The sequence below is a fragment of the Ovis aries genome, chromosome 24 (assembly GCF_016772045.2).
Source record: "Ovis aries strain OAR_USU_Benz2616 breed Rambouillet chromosome 24, ARS-UI_Ramb_v3.0, whole genome shotgun sequence".
In the NCBI taxonomy this organism is placed as follows: domain Eukaryota; kingdom Metazoa; phylum Chordata; class Mammalia; order Artiodactyla; family Bovidae; genus Ovis; species Ovis aries.
Genome location: NC_056077.1, coordinates 34,062,361 through 34,085,339, shown reverse-complemented (window position 1 = coordinate 34,085,339; position 22,979 = coordinate 34,062,361). Strand labels below are relative to the sequence as shown.

At 54.4% G+C, this 22,979-nt stretch overlaps 1 protein-coding gene and 1 long non-coding RNA gene across 7 annotated transcripts in view; one reads left to right on the top strand and one right to left on the bottom strand.

The window, feature by feature from the left end:
- Positions 1-22,570, bottom strand: part of MLXIPL (MLX interacting protein like) — a 32,435-nt gene extending 9,865 nt beyond the window's left edge. For 3 of the 6 annotated variants that reach the window (XM_042239774.1, XM_027961300.2, XM_042239775.1), the window contains exons 1-3: positions 8,364-8,687; positions 4,539-4,645; positions 141-223 (exon numbers count right to left, since the gene is read on the bottom strand). In XM_042239774.1, coding sequence (XP_042095708.1) covers positions 141-223; positions 4,539-4,645; positions 8,364-8,662 — 489 coding nt within the window. In that variant the 5' untranslated portion in view covers positions 8,663-8,687. Of the gene's footprint in view, positions 1-140; positions 224-3,215; positions 3,418-4,538; positions 4,646-8,363; positions 8,688-14,870; positions 22,270-22,445 lie in introns of those variants that run through there. The other 3 variants (XM_042239778.2, XM_042239777.2, XM_042239776.2) reach the window with 3 other exon arrangements.
- LOC132658576 (uncharacterized) lies at positions 8,663-16,417 on the top strand. Its single transcript, XR_009598396.1, has 2 exons — positions 8,663-9,072; positions 13,247-16,417. It is a non-coding gene; the product is annotated as an uncharacterized LOC132658576 (long non-coding RNA).
- Positions 22,571-22,979: the final 409 nt, after the last annotated feature.

Below are 22,979 nucleotides of genomic sequence, written 5' to 3'. Positions count from 1 at the left end.
GTGCGGGGGCAGCACTGACCCCACCCTCACCCCAGTCTCCCTCTGGCCCAGTCCCCTCCCGCTCAGCACGAGGAGTGGGGGGCAGGAGGGGGCCGGGTTTGGCGGGGCGGCAGTTGATTGGTCCAGTTGGTCTCGGCTACCTGCGGTTTCCGGTGCTCATCAGCCTCAGGCCCCTGCAGGGGGGTCACGAAGCCACACACGGGGCTCTTCCTCCGCTCCACATCTGAGAGAAGGGGGCCAGGTCAGGGGTGCCCAGCTCCCTCATCTGCCACACTGTGAAATCCTGCCAGGCCTTCCATGCTCAGATTAAGTACCACCTCCTCCAGGAAGCCTTCCGGGCTGCTCTGGCCTTCCCAGATCTCCCTTTTTTATGAGACCCTGTGACACAAACCTCCCACGTGCCATCTGCTCCTTTGGGAGCTTAGGAGGTGTGCAGGCAATGCTTGCTGAGTGGGAACTGTGGGGCCACAGGGAGTGAACTGTCCAGAGAAGGTCTTGGTCTGGCTGGCTGGCTAAAGGTCCAGAGCCCTGGTCCCTGCCTCAGGGTGCCCATTTCCATCTCAGAGAACCATCCCTGCTCCGCTTCAGGCCACCTGCCTGAGCCCTTTCTCCGCCTCCTCCTCTCCCATCCCTGTCTCCAGCCTGATCTCTCCCCAGGCTCCTTTTTGGCCAATAAACAAGTGCCAGGCTCTCCTTTACCTCTCAAACCTTCCCTTTGGCTTGCCTCCCAAGCTCTGGAAGAGCTGTCACTCGCCACCTCCACTTCCACGCCTCCCAGTGTCATGGTCACACCTATACCCCAGCATCTGTTCCCACACTCACCCCTCTGACCCAGCTCCTGAACTCAAGGCTCTGGCCCTCCCCAGCCCCATGCTCCTTGACTTTGGCTTCAGGGTAACCCCCTCCTCCTCCCTAGGCCCCAGGAGACTTCCCTCTGTTCTCCTCTCTCCCTGACCACTTTTCCCTGGCCCTGCTGCCAGCCCACCACACCCCACCAGCCCCCCCCCCCCCCCCCCCCCCCCCCCCCACCCCCGGCCAACCTCTGTCATCCTGTTCCTTTGCAGCTTCAGACTCATTTTCCAGCTGCCTGGGGGAACCTCCACTAGGCTGTCTCAAAACATCCCTCTCAGATGTTTGGGGACTTCCCTGCCAAGCCAGAGCCTCCTCTGGACTGCCCACCTGGCCTCCCAGTGCCCCAACCTCCCATCACCTCCCAGCATCCGCATGTAATCCATGGACTGACCCTCTCAACCTCAAGGATGTGTGACATTTGTTCGACCTTCCCCTCCCCTCCATATGCTCACTCTCACCCCCTGGTCTGGTGTCATTTCTCACCTAGACCTCCCTGACTCCAGCCTCACCCTCTCCAGCTCACCTTCCTCTGTGGCCAGGTCAGTTCTTCCTACACCACCGGCAGTACTGGCCTAAAACCCTCCATGGTTCCCTGAACCTCCTAGGTAAAGTCCACGCCCCCTAGCCTGACTTCCAAGCCCCTGTGACTGGCCCCACTGCTTCTCCTGCCTTTTCATCTCCTTCATAGGCCCCCCCTGGAAGCCAGACACCCACCCCACCCCCTGCCCCAGCAGCCCTCTGGTTTTATTCTATGTGGAATGCCTTTCCCTTCCCTCCTTTGCTTCATCTACCCGCATCTATGCCCCCATCAGGATAGCTCAGGACACCCTCTCTTCTGGGAAGCCTTTCCTCGTCTGAAACAACCCCTCGGTCCCGCCTGCCTCACCCTCTGCCCTGCCTCGGCCATCTCTCTGCACGCTGGCCTCTCTGCTGGGACTGAAAGCAGGGGCAGTGCCCTTTAGCCCCAAATCCTTGCATCTGGCACAGAACTTGGCACACAGCAGGCCTTTAGAACCCTGGAACCCGCCCCCCACCCCGCCTCCCCACCCCACAATGAAGTGACTTTTCCTGGCAATCTTGACAAAGAGGACTTCCGGGGTGTCCGTGGGGCCCATCCTGCTTCAACCCACAGCCAGCTTCCTCTGACACAAAGGAGGGGGCACCACCTGACCGTGGAATTTATTGGGACCTTCAGCATCATTTACAATGTTCTGTCCTAAAGGGCATTCTCCAAGACTATCCCTGTGTGAGTGGGGATGGGAGTTGTCCCAGTTGCTAAGCACGGCTTGGACAGAAAGCAAAGGGAGGGCCCTTGGTTGTGTGAACTCCCGGGGATGAGAGCAAGGAGGATCTCAGGGTCTCTGCTCCTGGCTTCATCGTTGAGGATATGAGCCAGGAAAGATCGGACTTGTCCAGGGTCCACAGAGTCAGCGCTGAGCAGGCCTGGTCAGGCTCTGCCCTCCCCAACCCGGTGACCCTGTGCTCTGGATGGAAGGGCAGGGATCATGTGACTTCCTAGGGCTGAGGCATGCTTTACTTAACAATGGTAAGTTCATCAGTTCGTGTGGCCTCCTAGCCCCTTGCACCTGTGCTGGGACAGGGGACCCATGGAGGATCAGGGATGAACCTCCCAGCTTATGGGGAGAGACAAGGAAAGCACACACATCACAAAAGCTAAAGCAGGGTGGCAGGTCTGCCCAGAAGAGGCCCTGGGAGCTCAGAGGTAATACGACGATTTGGTGGTGTGGAAAAAGAAGGGAGCTTGGAGGCCCGGAGCCTGCCCAAAAGAGGCAAGTGTGAAGGGGAGGAGGCAGGCAGCCCCCCAGCAAACCGGCTCCTCCACGTTTCCTGAAGCCCACTTTCAAACTTTCTGGGCTCAGGAAGGAGGAGGCCTGATACTGGGTTCCAGGCCTGCTGTGTGCTGTTGTTATTATCACAGTAATAGTAATCAATCCCAGCATTCACCTGAAGGGAGCCCTTGTGTGTGCCAGGCCCTGTGAGGTGACATGGATCATCCGTCTTGCTGAAAACCCACAGCAAGCCTGAGCAAGAAGGTGTTTATGATTCCCACTTTACAGATGAACAAGCTCCAGCTGGGGGAGGCGAGGGCCTTGCCCAAGTTCCCAGAGCTAGGACGTGTGAGAACTTGACTTAACTGCCCTGTCTGACTCAGAACTCGGGGTCCTTCCATCAGCTTGTGCTATAGTCTGGGTGAGGGCCCCTGGCTGGCGTCAGAAATTCCTTCTGCAGAGAGAGAAGGGTTTGCATCCCATCCTGCTTTGGAGGGAAAGCCTAGAGGGGGGAACCTCAGGGTGGCATGGGATGGTGAGGGAAGTTAGAGACTCCTTCTCCCCCTAGCTCACCAGCTTCCTGGTTTGGGCAGGGCCTGTCTTGAGCATTCTCCCTGGAAGCCAGTCAGCTGGAAGCAGTGGAAGGGGTGTTGGGCTGAGCTGGAGAGCCCTGAACTCACAGCCAGACATAGCTCTGCTCCTTTTATGCTCCGTCACCCCGAACACGTCAGTATTCATGCCTGGAGAATCCCCATGGATGGAGGAGCCTGGCGGGCTACAGTCCATGGGGTGGCAAAGAGTCAGACACAACTGAGCAACTAAGCACAAACACCCTGGACAAGTCACTCTCCTTCTGGGCCTCACCTGCTCATCCATAAAATGGGGGTAATAATAACTTGTCTCCCCAGGTTGCTTGGAAGCCTTAAGTAAGATGATTTATGAACCTGCCAGGCACATAAGGCAAATAGAAAACCAAACAAACAAACAAAAAAACCCCACTCCTTTTCTCTGCTTGAATGGAACCCAGTGGGGCCAGTACAGAGAATACCTGGGTGGGCCCTTGCGGGCTATGTGTTCCCAGCTCAGCACAGCCTTCGATCCTGCAGGAGGACCTTACTGAGTGGGACAAGGTCCAACACGGGATCGACCAGCCTCTCAGCCTCTGCTGCCCTGCCATCGGGAATGGGTGGGTTTTGCATCCCCAAATGAATGACCGTGACCTCCTCAAGGGTACATCAGATTCAACCATCGTTTATTAAGCGCCAGCTTTGTGCCAGGCCTATTCATACCTGTGATCCCCATGCCAGCCATGAAAGTTAGGACTCTTGGCCTCCTTTTATAGATGAGGAAATGGGTTCAGAGAGGTCAGACAACTTGCCTGCAGTCACACAGCCAGCAAGGGCCAGAGACAGGGTGGGAAACCAGCCCTGGGTGACTCTGAAACCGGAGTCCCTTCCACTCGACCACGTGGCCTCTCTGGGCTCCCTTCCCTCAAATCTCGATGGCAGAGGGGGCACCAAGGACCTCACGGGAGAGCTGGTGGAGACCCACCAGGATCTGAGTTCCCCTTTGTGACTGGCCCAGATAGTGCTGAATGCCTCTTTCTACCCTGGCATTTGAGGCGCCTGACTACACTAATGGGGTGCAGAATGGGCTTTCAACTGTTTCACTCTCTTAGGACTTCTAAGGGGTGACTCCTGCTTTGCCCAGCTTTACAGTGGAGAGCACCTTCGGGACGGATATGTGCCCCACGACCCTCTGGGTTTAGAAGCTGTCCAGGGGTACTGATGCTGGGGACCCCGGTCTCCCCTGAGGTGCTCTGCTGGAGCCGGTGTTGAGGGTGCCCAGGGCAGCCCCCGCGTCAGCCCTCCTGCAGGGCCCGTGGTGCCCACTCACACTGGATGTACCAGGCCCTCCAGATGGCGTTGTTGAGGCGGATCTTGTCCCGGCACAGCAGCTTGAGGCCTTTGAAATTCTTCCACTTGGGAGAAACCAGCTTGCCACTGTCAGAGGGAGAGGGCTGGGTCAGGGTGCAGATGTGGAAAGTTAAAGGGGGGTGGTGGGCTCCACTCTCTTCCTGGGCCCTGGGGCACTCATCTATGGTGGGCCATTTGAGGGACCACCCCCAAATCCTGCCCCTCACTCACTCTTACCTGCCTAAAATGACTACCTTTAAAATATTCTCCCAGGCCCCACTCCAGGCCTCTGTGTTCCTCTGGCGAGACCTGCTGAGACCTGTTTCTGAGCTCAGTGCTTGGAATGACAATGTCTGTCCATTTCTTACTGAAGAAAACTGAGGGTCAGGAAGTAAAGGGGACGTGCCCAAGGACACACGGTGGAATCTCACTCAGGCCCTGTGTTTTCTTTTCCTTCATCCATCTCATTGGACCCCTGAGCCCCCAGGGGGTTGGTCGGGTTTGTCTGAGTACAGAGGGAACGGGTTCACCAGAGGCGACCTCCAAGCAGCCAGCCGCTGCCTTTTCACTGCCTGTCTGGTGTCTGCCCGGCCCAAAACCCCAGCATGGCAATCTGGACTGAGCTGGAAGGTACACTGTTTCCCAGAGTGTGCACAACACGACCGCCACCAGGGCCCAAAGGAAGGCAGCTAGGATGGTGAAGTGATGGTCAGGGGCTGAGACCCTGACCCAGGTAGTCAATCAAATCCACATGATGGACTGGGCTCCGCCAGGTGAGGGGCTTGACTCTCAGGTTCCTGATGGTCACAGGCCAAGTCTGCCACCCCCAAGGAGCTGGCCTAGGAGGTCAAGACCCTGCTGGTCTCTCCCTCTTTCCTTTGCCCTCCTTCCGCATGGTTCACCAGCTAGGGTAATATACGAGTCCCCTCTGGCCCGCCTTCTCTTGCTCACAGGGAAGGCTGAGGCCCCAAGGCTTAGTCTTCCAGAAGACCGAGCCTGCCTCTCTGGGGGCCTCTCTGGCAGGCTGGCTCCTACAGCCCCTTGAGTACCTGAGTCACTGGGTCCCCTCTGCTCTCTGGTCTCCCAGCTCCTGTGTTTGCTTTGGGGTGGAGTGAGGGGACTACTACCCCAGGGCACAACAGGCCTCATTACCCAAATAGGGTACATGGCCCAAGCACCCAGCCCTCTGGCTGCCCACCCCCATCCCTCCTAAGTTAGGTAAACACCATCTGTCCAGTAGGGAGACAGACAGAGGGGGCACTCTGATACCTCCCGGGCCAGCTTATTTTGTGGCACCTGGGGGGGCTGGTAATCCTGAGTTTGTGGCCCCAGCCTGTATCCCAGCAACCTCCCAGCCCACTCTGATCCCCCAGTGCCCGCCCTCATCCCCCACCTGCCTCCCTCCCTCTGCCACTTCCCCACTGAGGTTGTAAAGTCTGTGGCCAGGCAGGGCTCGGGGAGGTGAGACAGTGACATCCAAGCCCAGGAGGAAAGGATTTGGCTGGGAGGGGAGGAGAGGGGCCCAGCCTGGAGCAAAAAGCCTATGGCCAGAGTTCAAAGGATTTTTTATGACCAATAGAAATTCTGGGAATTTAGGGAATGAGAAGACGAAAATGCAGAACTCCCCCCCTCCTTCACCCCACATATCTACCTTGCAGAAATTCCTTTAGAGTTTTCCCTGATAGCGTCCTGATTGTTCTCACTCATCCCTGAGGCCATTCTTTCCTTAGCCAGCCAGCTCTGACCATGAACAGGTATTTTCTCAGAACTTTCAGAACTTGCCTCCCTGAGACTTCCACCCACAGAACCGTGGAACACGGGGCTCCTGCCCATGCGATCAGTCTTCTCTCTGCCCACACGGCCTTGCTGAGGGTGAGAACTGACCAGACGTTCGCAGGCTGTCCCTCCGGATCAAACTGACCAGTTCCACCCAGCACCCCTGGACCCCCCTGCCTTGCTGTTCCTCCCCATCTACTTTCTCTCTTGGGACACCCCAGCTTCGTCATTGCTCTCCCCTCCAAGGAACCCCTATAATTAAAAGTCTTTACGGGCTAAAAACACTGTCCGAGTCTGACTCTCAGTTTTTCCCTCTGCCAAATGGGAGAACTCAAGAGTCCTCTGGTACCAAGCCACTCCCATCCCTACCCCTTAGGCCCCCACTCAAGGCCTGCCACAGAGATGGAATATTCTTGGTGTTTAGGGAGAAAGCCCAAATCTCTCTACCCCAGCTTCCCCTAACTGGGGTCACAACAGTGTCGTCAGCCTCCTAGTGGGGGTGGTTCTGGGAGTGGGCTCTGTCCCCTGCCTGGCCTTTTCCCCTGAATCTCCCCTTTGGGTCACCCATGGTCTGGGATGGGGGGTGGGCCTGAGCCAGCCCAGGCAAAGCAGTATGTGGTATAAAGCAAGAAGCATAAGTTGGGAATGGGTAGGAAAAGGGGACCCTGGAGGACCCTGGGAGCAGGTGCTCCCCCTGGCCAAACCCCACATTCGGTGTCCCGTGACCTTAGATGCCCTGTCCCCTGAAGTCCCGTGATGTCCAAGGAGGGGAGGGAGGAATGGGATGGGAATTTGAACTTTCCACACAGGTCTGGCTCTCTGGGCGATCAGATTGCAACATGACCTGGGCCCGGGGCCAGAGCGTGTGGGCCAAGGTTACAAAGCGACCAGCCAATGGGGTCCAGGCTGGGCGCCACAGCAGGGGGTGGGCAACACTCCCCCGCAATCCCCACCCCTGCTCCCCGGCTCCCAGTCATTGCCAGTCTCTAGCCAGCGGTTCTCAGAAGAGGAGGAGGCACCGCAGAGGAAGAGGAATATTTGCACAGAGAAAAGATCAAGGCCGGCCGATCCCCCTTTCTCTTCTACGGGTTTTCGGTTGATAATTTATCCTGGTCCCTCCGCTCCGGGGAACTTTGCTCCGGGGCACCGAGCCAGGACCCTGGTTCGCGCCCTCCCCTGGGACACAGGCGTGGAGCTGGGGCCGGGGCGCGGCCGGCGTGCTCTGCGACGCCCGGAGCAGGGGTCCCAGGCAATATTAGGCGCAGAACCTCGCGCGGCGACTCGGGGAGGCGGTCCCAGGCAACGCCCCCCGACCTCGGTTCCCCGGGACCAGCCCTGCGCAGCCTGTATCACCCCATTCCGGACCCCGCTGGGAAACTGCAAGGGAGCGCCTCCTGGGTCCTCCCCAGGCACTCTCTTCCCGCCACCCTCGACCCAGCAGGTTAAGAACAGGTTAATTGTCCCGCAATCGAGTGGTGCAGGGTGGACTAGAGACTGGGTTTCAGTCGACGTTGGCTATGAACTGGGACAACCAAGGCGCGAGGAGTATCGCGCGGGTGCAAGAAGAGTCGGCCTGGGCAGGGGCTTCCGTATTGGGAGCAGAAGGCTGCAGGTGGTCAGGTGGAGTGACCCCCGGGGTGAACGGTGCGGATGTTAGGACCGCCTAGGGTCCTGGGAGTGCGAGGGATGCCCTGTTGGCATTCTTTGGGGGCGGAGGGGTCAGGACTCGGGGAGAGAGGCCGGAGGGGGGCCCCTGAAGGTCGAGGGGGAGGGCAGGAGGTCCCTGCCCTACGAAGAGAGTCTTGGTGGAGAGAAATGGGAACCCGGGAGGGATGCAAGTCGGGGGGCTAAGTGGAAAGGGCGGGATCAGAGACACTCCGGGGTGGAGGAGAGGAGGGGATCCAGGATGTGGCCCGAGTCTCTGAGAACAGCCGGGACCAAGGCTTGGGGCCGAGTGGGTTGGCCGGGAGCCCCAGAGCAAGGTCCCGCCATGGAGGGCCGAGGCTGTCGGCCCGGGAGCCGCCCTCACCTGTAGGCCAGGCTCATGCACTCGAACAGGCGGGTGAGTGTGGGGTCGATGCTGCGCGGCCCGAAGTCGGCGTGCCCCAGGGACCCTTCCTGGTCGCGCCGCCGGGTCAGCGAGTCGCTGTGCGGCGACGACACCATGAAGTGACCGCTGTGGATGACCTGCGAGCGAAGCAGCCCGCCCGCGCTGCGCCGGGTATTCGGGTCCTCCGAGTCTGTGTCTGAGTCTGAATCCGGGCTGGGGACGACCCGCGGGCCCTGCAAGCCCGCGACCAGACCCGCCAGCGCCCCGGCCATGGTCATCGCCGCCGCCGCCTCGCCTGGGCTCGGGGCAGCTGCAGGCGCAACCCGTGTGGCCAGACCGGCTCATTAGCATAGCCACTCCCACCTCTTGTTAGCATAGCCCCGCCCTCCCACCGCGATAGGTCGCTGGAGGGGGCGGGGCCTCGGGGCGCGCGGGAGCAGACGGGGCGGGCTTATATTAATAGTCAATACGCCAGGCGTGAGAACGCCGGGTCAGAGCTCCCGCAGGTCTAGAGTTTGGGCAACAGGGGGTCTGTTATCTCCTCTCCCGTCTTTCCTTATGCTATGACCACCTGGAGTCCTGGTGGAACCGCCCCTACGTCACCAAAAGGGCTCTCAAGAAGAGTCGTTCACGCCTGAGCCAGAAAGTCGTCGGTGCCAGGGATCCCTCCTCCCCGGGTCGCCCTCCCGTGAGTTCTCTCATCTAACTCAACCCCTGCCCTCTCTGACCTCCCGGCTCATATTCACTCCCTCTCCGTGCTTCACACAGCTGAAAGCACCAAGTGTTGCGTGGCCTGACCCACAGGAAGGTCCGGATACCTCCAGTTATCATTGTAACCATCACTGCACCTGCCCAGAGGTCCTGGGGGGTTTACCTGAGTGTGAACCCTGCCTGGACACGCGGGGTCCGTACCAGTGGTGAAGGGGAAAGGAGAGCCGTGGTCACCCTCCCCTGAACACTCCCTAGACAGCCCATCGCTCTGGGCCCCCTCCTCCCACCGACCCTGTGGTCCAGCTTGTGTTCTCATTTCTAAAGGCCCTGTTCTCACCCAGAAGAGACAAACTAGGCCGTTTGGTCTGAGGCATGTCACACCTGTCACCTCACTGGCGCCTTTAACAACCTTTAGGGTGGGTTCTTACCCCACATCAGAGGGGGCGCCAGAATCCACAGGCACGGAAACAAGCCTGGAAGAATTCCAGGCTTCCCACCCAGAGCCATCTCTGATGGTGGTGGTGGCGGGGCAGTCGGTGAGGGCTGGAGGCAAAGGTTAACCTCCCTTGACTTTGTGGAGGGTGTGGTCTATGTTAAGTCACAGGCAGACCAAGGGAGGACATGGTCAGCTGGGGGCTGAAGGCTTGGACAAGGCACCCCACACACTTTCTTCCAGCCCATGGCAGGGTCACACAGCTCCCAGAAGCAAATGGCAGTGCCCTGAGGGCCACTGGGGCCTCTTCAGGTGCTGAAATGGTTACCCAGGCTGATCACAGGCCAGCCCTTCCACCCACCATGTCCCCTGGACATGTTCCCTCTGTCCCTGCCAAACAGTCACCACATGTTCCCAGGAGCCCCAGCGACCCTGCACCACTTCCTCCCTGCTGCTCTCTGCAAGGGGTGGATTCTCCCTGCCCACCTCTCCCAAATTCTGGGGAGGTGGGTCCTCACGTGCCCACCTCAGCCTGCCCTCCTCTGGAGAGAAGGCTATCTCTAAATGGTCCTTTTGGAATCCTTGGCTCAGTGAATTATCCCTCATGTGCCTGTCTGACTTCTCCTCTGGCCTCCAGGCCCTGAGGCAAAACTGTGTCCTGGAGTATCTGAGCCCCCACACTGGGCACCCAGGGACTTTGGGGGACACACTGTGGGGATAGAGGTGGGAAGCAGGGCCTCCTCTCCCTTGGAGCCTCCTTGCTTCAGGTGGTGATTTAGTCGCTCAGTCGTGTCCAACTCTTTGTGATGCTAGGGACTGTAGCCCACCAGGCTCCTCTGTCCATGGGATTCTCCAGGCAAGAATACTGGAGTGGGTTGCCATTTCCTTCTCCAGGGGATCTTCCTGACCCAGGGATCAAACCTGGGTCTTCTGTATTGCAGGCAGATTCTTTACTAACTGAGCTAAAACAGACATCTGAATTGATCCCTCTCTGCCACTAATTCCATGAATGACCCTGGGCAAGTCTGTGTCTTATGGAGAATCTGTCTGTAAAATGTGCTCAGTGTATTGCTCATTCACTTCAGTCGTGTCTGACTCCTTGCGACCCCATTGACTATAGCCCGCCAGGCTCCTCAGTCCATGGGATTCTCCAGGCAAGACTACTGCAACTCACTCGGGGATCTAGTGAGGAGGGGATCTAGTGAGGAGGGGATCTAGTGAGGAGGGGATCTTCCCAACCCAGAGATTGAACTTGGGTCTCCTATGTCTCCTGCATTGCAGGATAGCAGGGACTTAGAACCAAGAGTGTTTCAAGTTGTAGGACCCTAAGACAGGGGATTCCCTGGAGAGGGGAAAGGCTACCCACTCCAGTATTCTGGCCCGAAGAATCCATGGACTATACAGTCCATGGGGTTGCAGAGCTGGATACAACTGAGTGACTTTCACTTTCTTTACTCATTGAGCCACCTGGAATGGGAAAGTTGAATTCAGTGATGTCTTAGGGTCCTGCAACTTGAACCACTCTTGGTTCTAAGTCCCTGCTATCACCATTCCAGCTCACACTCCTATGCTCCTCCAACCTCCTGTCCCAGGAGAAAATCTAAGAGTAGTGTTCTGTGCTCAAAAGACTTTCCCCTGGGGGCTTCCCTGGTGGTCCAGTAGTTAAGACTCCATGCTGCCACTGCAGTTCAATCCCTGGTCGGGGGACTAAGATTCTGCATGCTACACAGCATAGCCCAAAAAAGAAACTTTCCTCTGAGCTAGTCTTCACTAGGGTGGGTTATCTCCCTTACTTCATGCCTCTCTTTTTGCCCAGACATCAGTTGGCTCTCCACAGGCATCCGTACCCCATCTCTGTACTCCTGAGGCCTGAACACTGAAAATATAATCCCTCTGCACATAATTCAAAACAAAGCATCACTGCAGGAAATAAAAGGAAGTCCACAATAAACGAGACCCTACTTTATAACATGGAGAGCTATATTCATTATCTTGTAATAACCTGTATCAGAAAAGAATCTGAAAAAGAATACATATGTGTATGTGTGTGTATATTTTATTGTTGTTTAGTCGCTGAGTCCTGTCCGACTCTTTTGCAACCCCATGGACTGTAGCCCACCAGGCTTCTCTCCATGGGATCTCCCATGCAGAATACTGGAGTGGGTTGCCATTTCCTTCTCTAGGAGATCTTCCCAACCCAGGGATCGAACCCAAATCTCTTGCACTGGCAGGGAGATTCTTTACTGCTAAGCCACTTCTGAAGCCCATATGTGTGTGTGTAACTCAATCACTTTGCTGTACACCTAACAATCTAATACAACACTGTAAATCAACTATGCTTCAATTAAAAACAAAAACCAAAAAACAAAAAACAACTTGACTCCCAAAATACAAAAGTTATCCAAATGAATTTTGGGAAAAAATTTAAAAATTCATTTATTTGAGTTAAAAAAATGGAGTCCACAAATTCTAACTTCTCCCATGATGACATTTCAATTTTTAAAAATGTGTGTATCAATTAATAAAACTTAAAAAGTGTTCTAATGCCTTAACTTTGCTGAGGCCTTGGATATATGCTTCATTCACCTTGTCTAGTCTCCTCCAACCTATCTGTTGACCGTTTAAAAAGAGTTTATTTTTTTGGCTGGGCCACGTGGCTTGTGGGATCTTAGTTCCAGACCAGGGACTGAACCCGCACCCTCGGCAGTGAAAGCTCGGAGTACTAACCACCGGACTGCCAGGGAAGTCCCTGCATCCAACACTTTTGAAACATCATCTCTAACCTACTGAAGTTAGGGGTCACTACCTTCATTTTACAGTTGAAGAGACAGGCTTGGAGAGGGGAAGCAGTCATTCAAGGTCCCCAGCGGAGAGATGGCAGAGCCAGATCTGACTCAGAAGCCCAGGTGCCTTCACCTGTGAGGCTGCCGCCCAAAGCTCACCTCTCCTAGAAGTGCCACTCTGGCCTCTTCCCCAAGATACCACAACTCTTGGTTCAGCTGCGACTGCAATTTCATTCGGCCCTGGGTTCACATGCACACACCTCTCTTTCCCACTAGATGGCAGCATCTCTGAAAGCAAGAATCGCATCTCACTCTCCAGGGACCAAATTCTTCAGTGCAAACGTGGAAATGGGTATTTGCTGAATGAATGAGTTTATATCTATTTAGACTGAGTGTGCTCTCCCTAGCTATCCATCCATCCATCTACATCCACACACATAGATAATATTTATTAAGTGCACATTATGAGCCTGTCCCAGTGCTAAGTATTTTGCTGAGTTAAAAAACAACAAGGCAAAGATCTGGCACTTTTATTTATTTATTTTTAGCCACACCACGAGGTGGGATCTTAGTTCCCTGACCAGGGATCAAACCCATACCCCCCGCATTGGAAGGATGCAATGTTAACCACTGGACCAGCAGGGAAGTCCCTGGCACTTTTAATATCTATAGGGTAGGAAAATGGAAAATGACTACTGTGGGTACAGGGTTTCGCTTTAGGGTGTTGAAAATATCCCAGAATTAGATAGTGGTGATGTTTGCACAACTTTATAAATAGAGTAAGAGCCGGTGAAAAAGGGTACATGCGTGAGTGCTAAGTCTCTTCAGTCGTGTCCCACTCTTAGTGACCCCATGGGCCGTGGCCTGCCAGGCTCCTCTGTCAATGGGATACTCTAGGCAAGAACACTGGAGTGGGTTGCTGTGCCCTCTTGCAGGAGGAGATCTTCCTGACTCAAGGACTGAACCCAAGTCTCACGTCTTCCGCACTGGCACCAGCCTGTCACGGCATGACCTGCATCACCAGCTGACTCCTGCGCTGGTCACTGCACGGCCACTAGCACCACCTGGGAAGCCCCAGTAAGTGTATTCTATTTCAGTAAAAAAAAAAAAAAAGGGGTACTTTAATATATTTAACTTATATTTAAATATATTTAATATATTATTTAACTGACTGGTAATCTGCTCCACTGTGTGTGTATGTGAGTGTGTTTGTATTTTCATTGCCATTTTACAGAAGGGGAAACTCAGGCTCTGGAAAGGGAAGTGATTCAGAGGCTGTTACGAGAATGAACCATAAATAGCTAATGTTTGTGGAGCCTAAACTGCTTGGTCTAGGGTATCTTTCTGACAGTCCCATGACTTTCAACTCATTTTGTAGGCAAGAAAAACAGGCTTTGCTGAAGGTCACGAGTAAAAAGAATGGGATTCAATCCCAGGCAATCTGATGGGGGAAGCCTGACTCCCAAATACCCAGTTTCTCAAATTAAAAGGACTAACAGGGACTTCCCTGGTGGTCTACGCTCCCAATGCAGGGGGCCCAGGTCCGGTCCCTGGTCAGGGAACTAGATCCCACGTGCGGTAACTAAGAGTTTGCATGCTGCAGCTGAAAGATCTCACATGCTTAAATGAAGATTGAAGATCCCACATGCTGCAACTAAGACCCAGTGCAGAGAAATAAATAATTTAAAAAAAGAAAAGACAAGCAACTGTTTGTGAGGATGTAGTGTGTGCAGAACCTCCTCCACCGCCACCACTGCTGTGACTTGGCACAATCGTTTTGGAAAACTATTAGTCAGTATCTACCAGAGCTGAACATCCGTGTATCTTATGACCCAGCAGTTCCACAGATATGTGCACCAAAAGACATGTACAAGACTATTCAGAACAGCATTAGCCTTATTAGCTCAGTACTGGAAACAATGCAAATGTTTATCAACAGGCGAATGAATAAATATATCTCAGCGCAGACACACAACAGAGTCTTAACACAGCAAAGAGATGAACACTCTACTACCAAATGCAACCATATGGATGAATCTCACTGACAACATGCTGAGCAAAAGCAGCCTGACGTGGAAGTGTGGATGCTGTAAGGCTTCGTTTACATAAGGCTCCAAAACAGGCTGGTCTTCCCAGGTGGCACTAATGGTAAAGAACCCGCCTGCCAATGCAGGAGACGTAAGAGATGCAGGTTTCCTGGGTCAGGAAGATCTGGAGGAGGACATGGCAACCCACTCCAGTATTCTTGCCTGGAGAATCCCTGTGGACAGAGGGGCCTGGCGGGCTACAGTCCATAGGGTCACAGAGTCAGACACAACTGACTCAGCAGACTTAGCATGCACTTACCAAAAGAGGCTAATCCCTGGTGTTAGGCTGTGTTTTAGCCTTGGGGTTACTAGAGGGGATCAAGAAGAGGCTACTGACATTTTGTCTCTTTATCTGGGCTCAGGAAACACATGCATGTTCACTGTGAGTATTCACTGAACTGGACACTTATGAACAGTTTTTATATGGATGTTAGACTTACAAGTTTTTGAAAAGAGAGACTAAAGGACTTACCCGGAGGTCTAGTAGTTAGGACTCCATGCTCCCAATACAGGGGGCCCGGGTTTGATCCCTGGTCAGGGAACTTGATCCTGCATGATGCAACTAGGATCCCGGTGCGGCCACAGAAATTGTAAAAAGAGAAGAGAGAGCTTAAGTTTGCAGGTGCAGCCTCACGGAAGCCTGCCTTGCCTGGGAATGGACTGGGCATCTAGGTAGCGGTAGGAGGAGAAACCACTGAGCGATTTGAGGGAATAGAGGATGGTTAGAGAAAGAGGAGTCTTAGCTGGGTCTCTAACCAGTGGCAAGTTGGAAAGTCATTTCCCCTATCTGGGTCTCAGTTTCTGTATCTGAAAAATGGATGAACAAGTCACGAAGGGAAAATTGATAAATATGACTATATCAACGTGAGGAAGTTGGACTGAATGATTTTTCATATCAGAAGCACTCAATTGTTCTGTCAAAAAATATGAGTCTCAGACTTCCCTGGTGGTCCAGTGGTTAAGAACTTGCCTTCCAATGCAGGGGATGCAGGTTCAATCCTTGGCCAGGGAACTAAGATCCTATATGCCATGGGGCAACTAAGTCTGTGTGCTGTAACTAAGACCCAACACAGTCAAACAAATAAAATAAATCTTAAAAAATAGATATATATATGAGTCTCATCGTAGGAGGAATGAAAAAAGCCACTTCCCTTGGCAAAAATATACTTCTTGCTTACAGAATTTCTGCTTCTATATTTACAGTAAGTGATATTACAAGTAAGGTCATATTATTCATACTTTAAAAAAAATTTTTATTTGGTTGTGCCAGGTCTTAGTTGCAGCACGTGGGATCTAGTTCCCCAATCACGTATAGAACCCCTGCGTTGGGAGCACAGAGTCTTAGCTACTGGATGGCCAGGCAAGGCCCACTAGTACAGTTGGATAGTAGAGAGGAGAGGGAAGCCATTCCCATAGGGCCCTGGGGTGCAGCCCCTAGTAGAGCAGGGAGCAGGTGGCTGGTGTGCAGGGCCAGCCGGGGGGAGAGGGGGAAGAAAACAGTGGCCTGTGGCAGGATTGGGGGGAAGGGGTTATCAGCCCAGTAATTTTCTTTTTCTTTTTGGCTGCACCTTGAAGTTTGTGGGATCTTAGTTCCCCAACCAGGGACTGAACCCAGGTCCTCGGCAGTGGGAGCTTGGAGTCCTAATCACTGGCTGGCCAGGGAATTCCCTGCCCAGAAGCTTCTTTATCCAGCTCTGTGGCTGCTTCCTCGGCAGTCAGAGAGCCCTATTCCAGGCCAGGAGGAGGCAGGAATGCCATGGGCCAGATTACAAGCTTTTCCCCTCTTCTGTTGGCGGACCAGTAACATGGGGTTCTATTTTTGCAGGACCATTTGGCAAAATCCATTACATCAAAAATGTTGGTACTCTTTGACCCAACAAGTTCAACTGTAGGAATCTGTCCTATGAAATATCTCCATAAGTGTGCAAAGATGTACAAAGACGTTCCGGGCAGCACTGTTTATAATACTGAGAAACCAGAGAATGGATGAATAAATTCTGATAAATCCCTACCGTGAAATACTATGTAGCTGTTAACAACCTCATGTGTGAAACAGGGATAATAATAGGATTCGTCTCTCATAGTTTTCATGAGGATTTTGTGAATTAATACCTGCAAAAGGCTTCCATAGTAATACTAGCTGTCATCATCCCTATAGAAATAGGGAAAGATGCAATGTTGATTAAAAAAGAAATGAGAAATGTGATCCCATTTGAGTAAATTAACAATAGTAAACACACATTAAAAAAGAAGAAAAGTCTGGACATACAAGTATCAGATGATGACACTGGTGGTCTTTGGTGGAGGGTAGGGTAACAGAGACCTTTATTTTGTAAATCTCAATAAATTTTAAAGTAATACCTGTGTATTGCTTTTGAAACCAGGGGGAAAAAAATCCTCCAAAACAGTCAAGGAAACAAGAGGAGATAGTGGAGTAGAAGATGGCATGAGAGGGACTTCCTTGGTGATCCAGTGGCTAAGACTCCAGGTTTCCAGTACAGGGGGCTGGGTTTGATCCTTGGTCAGGGAACTAGATGCCACAACTAAAATCCTGCATGCTGTCAAATAAATACTAAAATAAATATATATATATGGCATGAGAAACCCCCTCCCCTCTTCTTGAGGACCCGGAAGTCCAGAGATCAAAGCTACCCAAACAGACTCCCTGGGGAATTAAGGGCCTGGGTTTGATCCCTGATTGGGGAACTAGGATCCCACAAGCTTTGAGGCATGACCCCCCCAAAAAAAAGAAGAGAAAAGCCTCCCTGTTTTGGCTGATTAGACACTGGGGGGTGCAGCTTCCCACACAGCTTGTCTGACACTTTATTCTCATTCTGGACCCCATGGGGACATCTTCTCTTCAGGGCACAAGGCCTGGAAGGCTGGCTCGTCGGGGAGGCTGGCCATCTCACACAAGCCATTTGCTCTCTCTGGGCCTCAGCTGCCCTCCTTGCAACATGGGCAGAAGCAGCCCAGCCTCTTGGCGTGTTGTGAACAGCTAGGGGAGCAGAATGCGCCACTGGCATCAGAGCAGAGTGAGGGAGGGGGGCGAGCCCGGAGCTGCAGCTTCACCAAGAAGAGCCGCCATGCCAAGAGTCTGTCGTCTGTAAAAATGCCGACACCTGCCATTTGTCAGTGGGCAGTTTGTACTCACAACACTGCTGACACCAAATGCGCGATGTCTTCTCCAGTCCTCCAATACCAGCTGGGTGGCCTCCAATTCAATTCAGCCCTGACACTGTCTACCCGGAGTCAGCATCAGATCCCACAGGTTAAGGGCTTGGTCCTGCAAGCCTGCCTCCGCTTCAGACACCAAAATACTGACCGACTGGCTATAAACAAGGGGATCCTTGACCCCTGACTGAGGTTCCATCATTTGTTAGAAAGGCTCACAGGACTCAGGAAAGCTCTTTACTTATATTTTGCGGTTTCTCATAAAGGAGAGAACTCTGGAGACGTGAATGGAAGAGATGCATAGGGCAAAGTATAAGGGGCAGGGGGTACGCGGAGCTTCTATGCCCCCGCCTGGTGCACCACTCCACCCAGTACCCCAACCCAGAAGCTCTCTGAACTCCTTCATTTAGCGATCTTTATGGAGGTTTCATTTCATAAGCGTGATTGATTAAATGGTATAACCCTGGGGACTTGCTGGTGCTCCAGTGGCTAAGACTCCAAGCTCCCAAAGCTGGAACCCTGGGTTTGACCCCTGGTCAGGGAACTAGATCCCCACAGGAACTAGACTAAAGATCCTGTGTGCCACAACTAAGACCTGGGTGCAGCCAAATGAATAAGTAGAAATAAAAATAAAAACAAATCATTAGCTCTTGATGGTTGAACTCAATCTCCAGCCCCTGTCCCCCCACCACAACCCTAGAGCTGAAATTCCAATTCTCTAACCTTGATCTTGATCTTCCTAGTCCCTTGATCTTCCTAGTGACCAGCTCAAAACTATCTAGGAGCCACTAGTCATCTATTAGCATACAAAAGACTCTGAAGATTCCAGGGGTTTTACGTGCTGTGTGCTTGAAACTGGGAGACAAAAGCCAGGTATGTCTGTTTCCCAGTGTACCACAACCAGGCCTCCCAGTGGCTTGCCAGGCTCTGAACACTAGGTCTCCTGTCTAATCAACACACTCAACCATGTGTCACCTAGGGCTGATGGTTCCCAGTTTACAGAGCACGCCTGGCTTGGAGTTATTTGTTTACATGTGTTAGAGAGAGTAGGATGGCTGTTCCAGGTCATACAGTTAATGAGTAGTGTCGCCTGGATTTGAACCAGATGTGTCCGATGCCAGAGTCCCAGTGTGTCCTTCCACTGGGCTGCTCGGAGGCACTGAAGGCTGACCTGACCTCCTGCAAACATCAAGTAGCAGAAGGCGCACATACCAGGGTGGAAGGGGCAGCCGGCACACAGTAGGCACTTTGTGAGTACTTGCTGCATCAACAAAGGATTGGCAAGTCCTCCCCACACCCTCCAGGGTTCAGGGTGTCATCAGCTGCACAAGACTCATATCCATGACCTAGAAGATTGTAAGTCAGCGAGGGCCACAGACCTCGTGTTACTCAGAGGGAGAGTGGGGATTGGTTGGGTTCAGGGGCTGTCTCAGACCACTGGCATGGTGTGTCAGTGACCATGCCAGGCTCCTCGCCCCCAGTTCTGGAACCTCCATGCTGCATCACTGGAGTCTTGCAAGAGCAGGCTGGGAGGAGTAGAACGGGGACAATTCCACAGAGGAGGAAAGAGAGAGCTGGAAAGCAGGTGCGCAGTCTCCTTTGTACATTTCTGGCCACCTGTGTGTACCAAGTTGAAGTCTGGGTGTAGCTGCCTAGGGTCAGTTCCTGGAGAGCAGAAAGGGGGGTACTTTGGAGGGGTGGAATCATCATCATCGAGACCTCCCTGGACCCTCAGATCCCTGCCTGGCTGGGAAACGTCAGGGCCAGAGGATGCCTGGCCCATCTGGGGCTCCCTGGCCCAGAGCCGTGGACGGTGGTGCCCAAGCTGCGCCTGATCTGTGACTTTGGGCCCCGCTCTGAGTGCGACCCCTGTATAAGGAGTGAGTGTTTGAAAACTGGTTCTCATCTTTAAAATGGATGTGACAGGACGTCCCTGGCAGCCCAAAGGTTAAGACTCGGCTTCCAATGCAAGGGATGGGGATTCGACCCCTGGTCAGGGAATTGAGATCTCATATGCTGTGTGGCCAGGCTGATAAAATAAAATAAATAAAATGGGTGTGTGATATGATGTTATATTTACCTTAGGGGGTTTTTGTGAGGATCAAATGAAGTGAGTGAGGAACAGCCAGTGGTCGGCACTGATAAGTGTGGTTTCCTTCCTCGTTCCTTCTCTGCCTCTCCCACCCCTGCCCTTTTTTTCCCCCTTCCTTCCTAGCTAACACCTTTGCACATGGTGTTAGAGAAAGAACTAGGTGCTCCAGGACACAGAGAACAACCTCCACCAGGGGACTTGGGCATGGAAAAAGCCTTGTCAGACCAGCTATGGACGGGTGACAGACAGCTCAGCCCTGCCCAGAATCCCCGGGCCCCTCCAGTGCTGGGGAGCTCTGGGCGTCACACCAGGTGTGGCCCCTCACCAGCTCCATCAGGGCTTCAGGCCCCTGGGGTGACACGGAAAGGGGGTCCCAGGGAGGCACATTTTTCACCCAGAGTCTTACAGCCAATGGGATCCCCCAGCAGCTGACCGTTACCTGCCCACCCACCTGCCAGCTGACCTCCAGGGCCAGCCAAGGGGACGCATCGCCTACTTGTCGGCTCCAGGCCCTGCCAGAGGAATGCCCTGTTCCTTCTGGCTGGGGGCTGCCAGGGTCCCCTGCGCAAGGTCAGCTCGTGTGTGCACAAAGTCGCCTCAGTCATGTCTGATTCTTTGCAACCCCATGGACTGTAGCCAGGGTCTTCTGTCCTTGGGATTCTCCAGGCAAGAATACTGGAGTGGGTTGCCATGCCCTCTTCCAGGGGAACAGAAGCCTTGGAATTCGGCTGCCTGAGTTTGAATCCCAGCCTGCCTGACCTTGAGCCAGTGTCTTGACTTTTCTGAACCTCTGTTTCCTCATCGGTAAAGTGGATAGAATACCCTTTCCATCTCAGGTTATCAGAAAGAAGGAAACAGCGACAGAAAAGCCCCACACAGTGCCCAGCACACAGTAGGTGTACAGGAAAGTTTGGTTCCTGCCCCAACTCCCAGCTCTCCTGAGCCTGCTTCCTCTGCTTCACATCCGAGCCCAAATCTCTTCTTCAGCCCTGATCAAGGGGTGAGAATTGACCTAAAGATGGCTTCTGCCGGCCTGACAGCTCCAAAACCTGTTTTTGCCCACCATAGGGCCAGCAGCAGGGTCAAGGGCAGCTTCAGAAGGAGGACCCTGGGAGGGGAGTCTGAGTGTTTTCGCAGGTGAGGTCATGGAGCCTCCAAAAAGCTGCCGCTCACATTTGCTGGTGCTTACTCAGTTTACGAAAGTCACCTGCACCCGTGTCAGACAGTTTCATTCACAGCATTCCAGGACCCCAGGTGGGGCCCTGACCCCAACTCCCAGCAGCCCTCTCACCTAGGCCCAGGTTGAGTCCTGATCTCTGCCCTAGCCCTGAGCCCAGGCCTCAGATAGACTGTGTCCTTAGAAGGGTAATACACTGGCCACCTGATATGAAGAACTGACTCATTGGGAAAGCCCCTGATGCTGGGAAAGATTGAAGGCAGGAGGAGAAGGGGATGGCGGAGATGGTTGGATGGCATCACCAACTCGATGGACATGAGTCTGAGCGAGCTCCGGGAGTTGGTGGTGGACAGGGAGGCCTGGCGTGCTGAAGTTCACGGGGTCACAAAGAGTCAGACACGACTGAGCGGCTGAACTGACTTAGGGCATAAGAGGGGGTAGTGGAGGGGCACAGTCAGAAGAATCACCCTCGAAAAAGAGGGAACTCCTGGTTGCCACAGCTCAGAGCTCCTCAGTGGGATTCTCCCTCTCCTCCAGGAGCTGTCCCTGCCCTGAGGCTGAGGCGCTGAGCCTCCCTAGGGTGGGCCTGAGAGTTCCAGGCCCCTCTTCTGAGGATCTGAGCAGATGTTGAGAGGAGCTGGGTGAGATGGAGGCAGGGGCTAGATCCTCGGCCCTGACTGCCAGCTGATTCAGCTGAGCCTCCAACATCATCCCCCTTGGCAAGGACCAGACCCACCTGGCTTGGAGGGGGCTGCCCAGTCCTCTGAAGTGGCCCCAATTTATTCTGTCCCTGTTTCTATATCACTGGCCCAGGAACAAGCCTCCCAAGTCACAGGAGGGAGAGCCAGGCCCAGGAAAAGGAGGTAACACAGCCCAAGGTCACACAGCCAGCCACAGACAAGAGACTAGGCCTGACCCTGGCTTCCTGACCCTGCAGGTGGACTCAGGAGACCTGGGATGGGGGCAGGGTGGCAGGGAACAGGGTGGCTGGGGAGCTGGTGGGAAGTTCCTTCCCAAGCCGGTAGGAGCCAGCATGGGTGCCTTTCACCACTTGCCTGGCCCCTGACTGTTGGCTAGAAGCCGGGTGGCTGGGAATCCACACGGCTTCTCCCTGTCCAGCCAGGAGGAGTCTGGGTCCTTGTCCCTGATCCACCGGCCCACCTGGAACCAGCTTCTCTACAGGCACCCACACCTGCCCAGGGCAGGGGGCGACAATAGGGAGGAAGGTCCTTCCTCTTACTCCCTGGCCCACACTCAGCTCCCTGGAGAGCCCCCTGGGCACCTGACCCCTCCCCCCATCCTCACCCCTGGCCCACCCAGCTGGACTGAGGAGACAGCGGGGAGCCGGGGCAGCAGGATGAACTCTTCTCCGATTCTTGATCTCGAGCCTTCTCTAGGGTATGAAATTACCTCCTTCTCGAGGCAGCTGAACTTCAGGGAGGCAGGCAGGTTCGCGAGACTATTAACCCTTAATGCTCGGCAGAGCCATAGGAGCGCCCCTCCCCCTTGGACAGGTGGGGAGACCGAGGTCCGCGTGAGCGAGGCTCCGACTCCCCTCGGGCTAAGCACCTGTCCCCCCCCTGCCCCTCCTCCATGCCCCTTACTTGGATTCCGCGCTATCTGCGGGCCGGGTGGCGCCCAGCCAGGGCCTCCGGGTCTCCCCGGGCGGCGTCGGGGGCGCACGCTGGATGCTCGGTGTCTTCTCTACGCCGGCGGCAGAGGGCTCTGTGCGCTGCGCTGAGTCGCCGGCCGGGCTTTTAGCAGCGGGTGTGGACGCTGGCACTGCCGGGGCCCCCGCCCTCCCCGCCCGCTTGGGGTGTCCTTTGCCCCTTGATCCGGTGCCTCCTCCTCTCCTTAGCACGTGGGTGGCAGCCGCTCACCCAGCTGGCGGGCTGTGGGGCAGCCATGACCCGGGCTATGGGCTCAGGCTTCTGCCACTCCCAGTCTGCGACCCGCTCGTGCCCAATCACCTTTAACCCCCAACCCACCCGCCCCCCACCCCATCTCCGCGGGGGTTTGGTGCCTGGCGCCCAGATCTAGGGCTGGGTTGGAGAGAGGAGGAGCCACAGGTGTGGAGCCAGGCCCAGGTGGGCAAAGGCAGCGCCTGGGAGGCGGCAGTTACACCCTGAGCCCCAGCC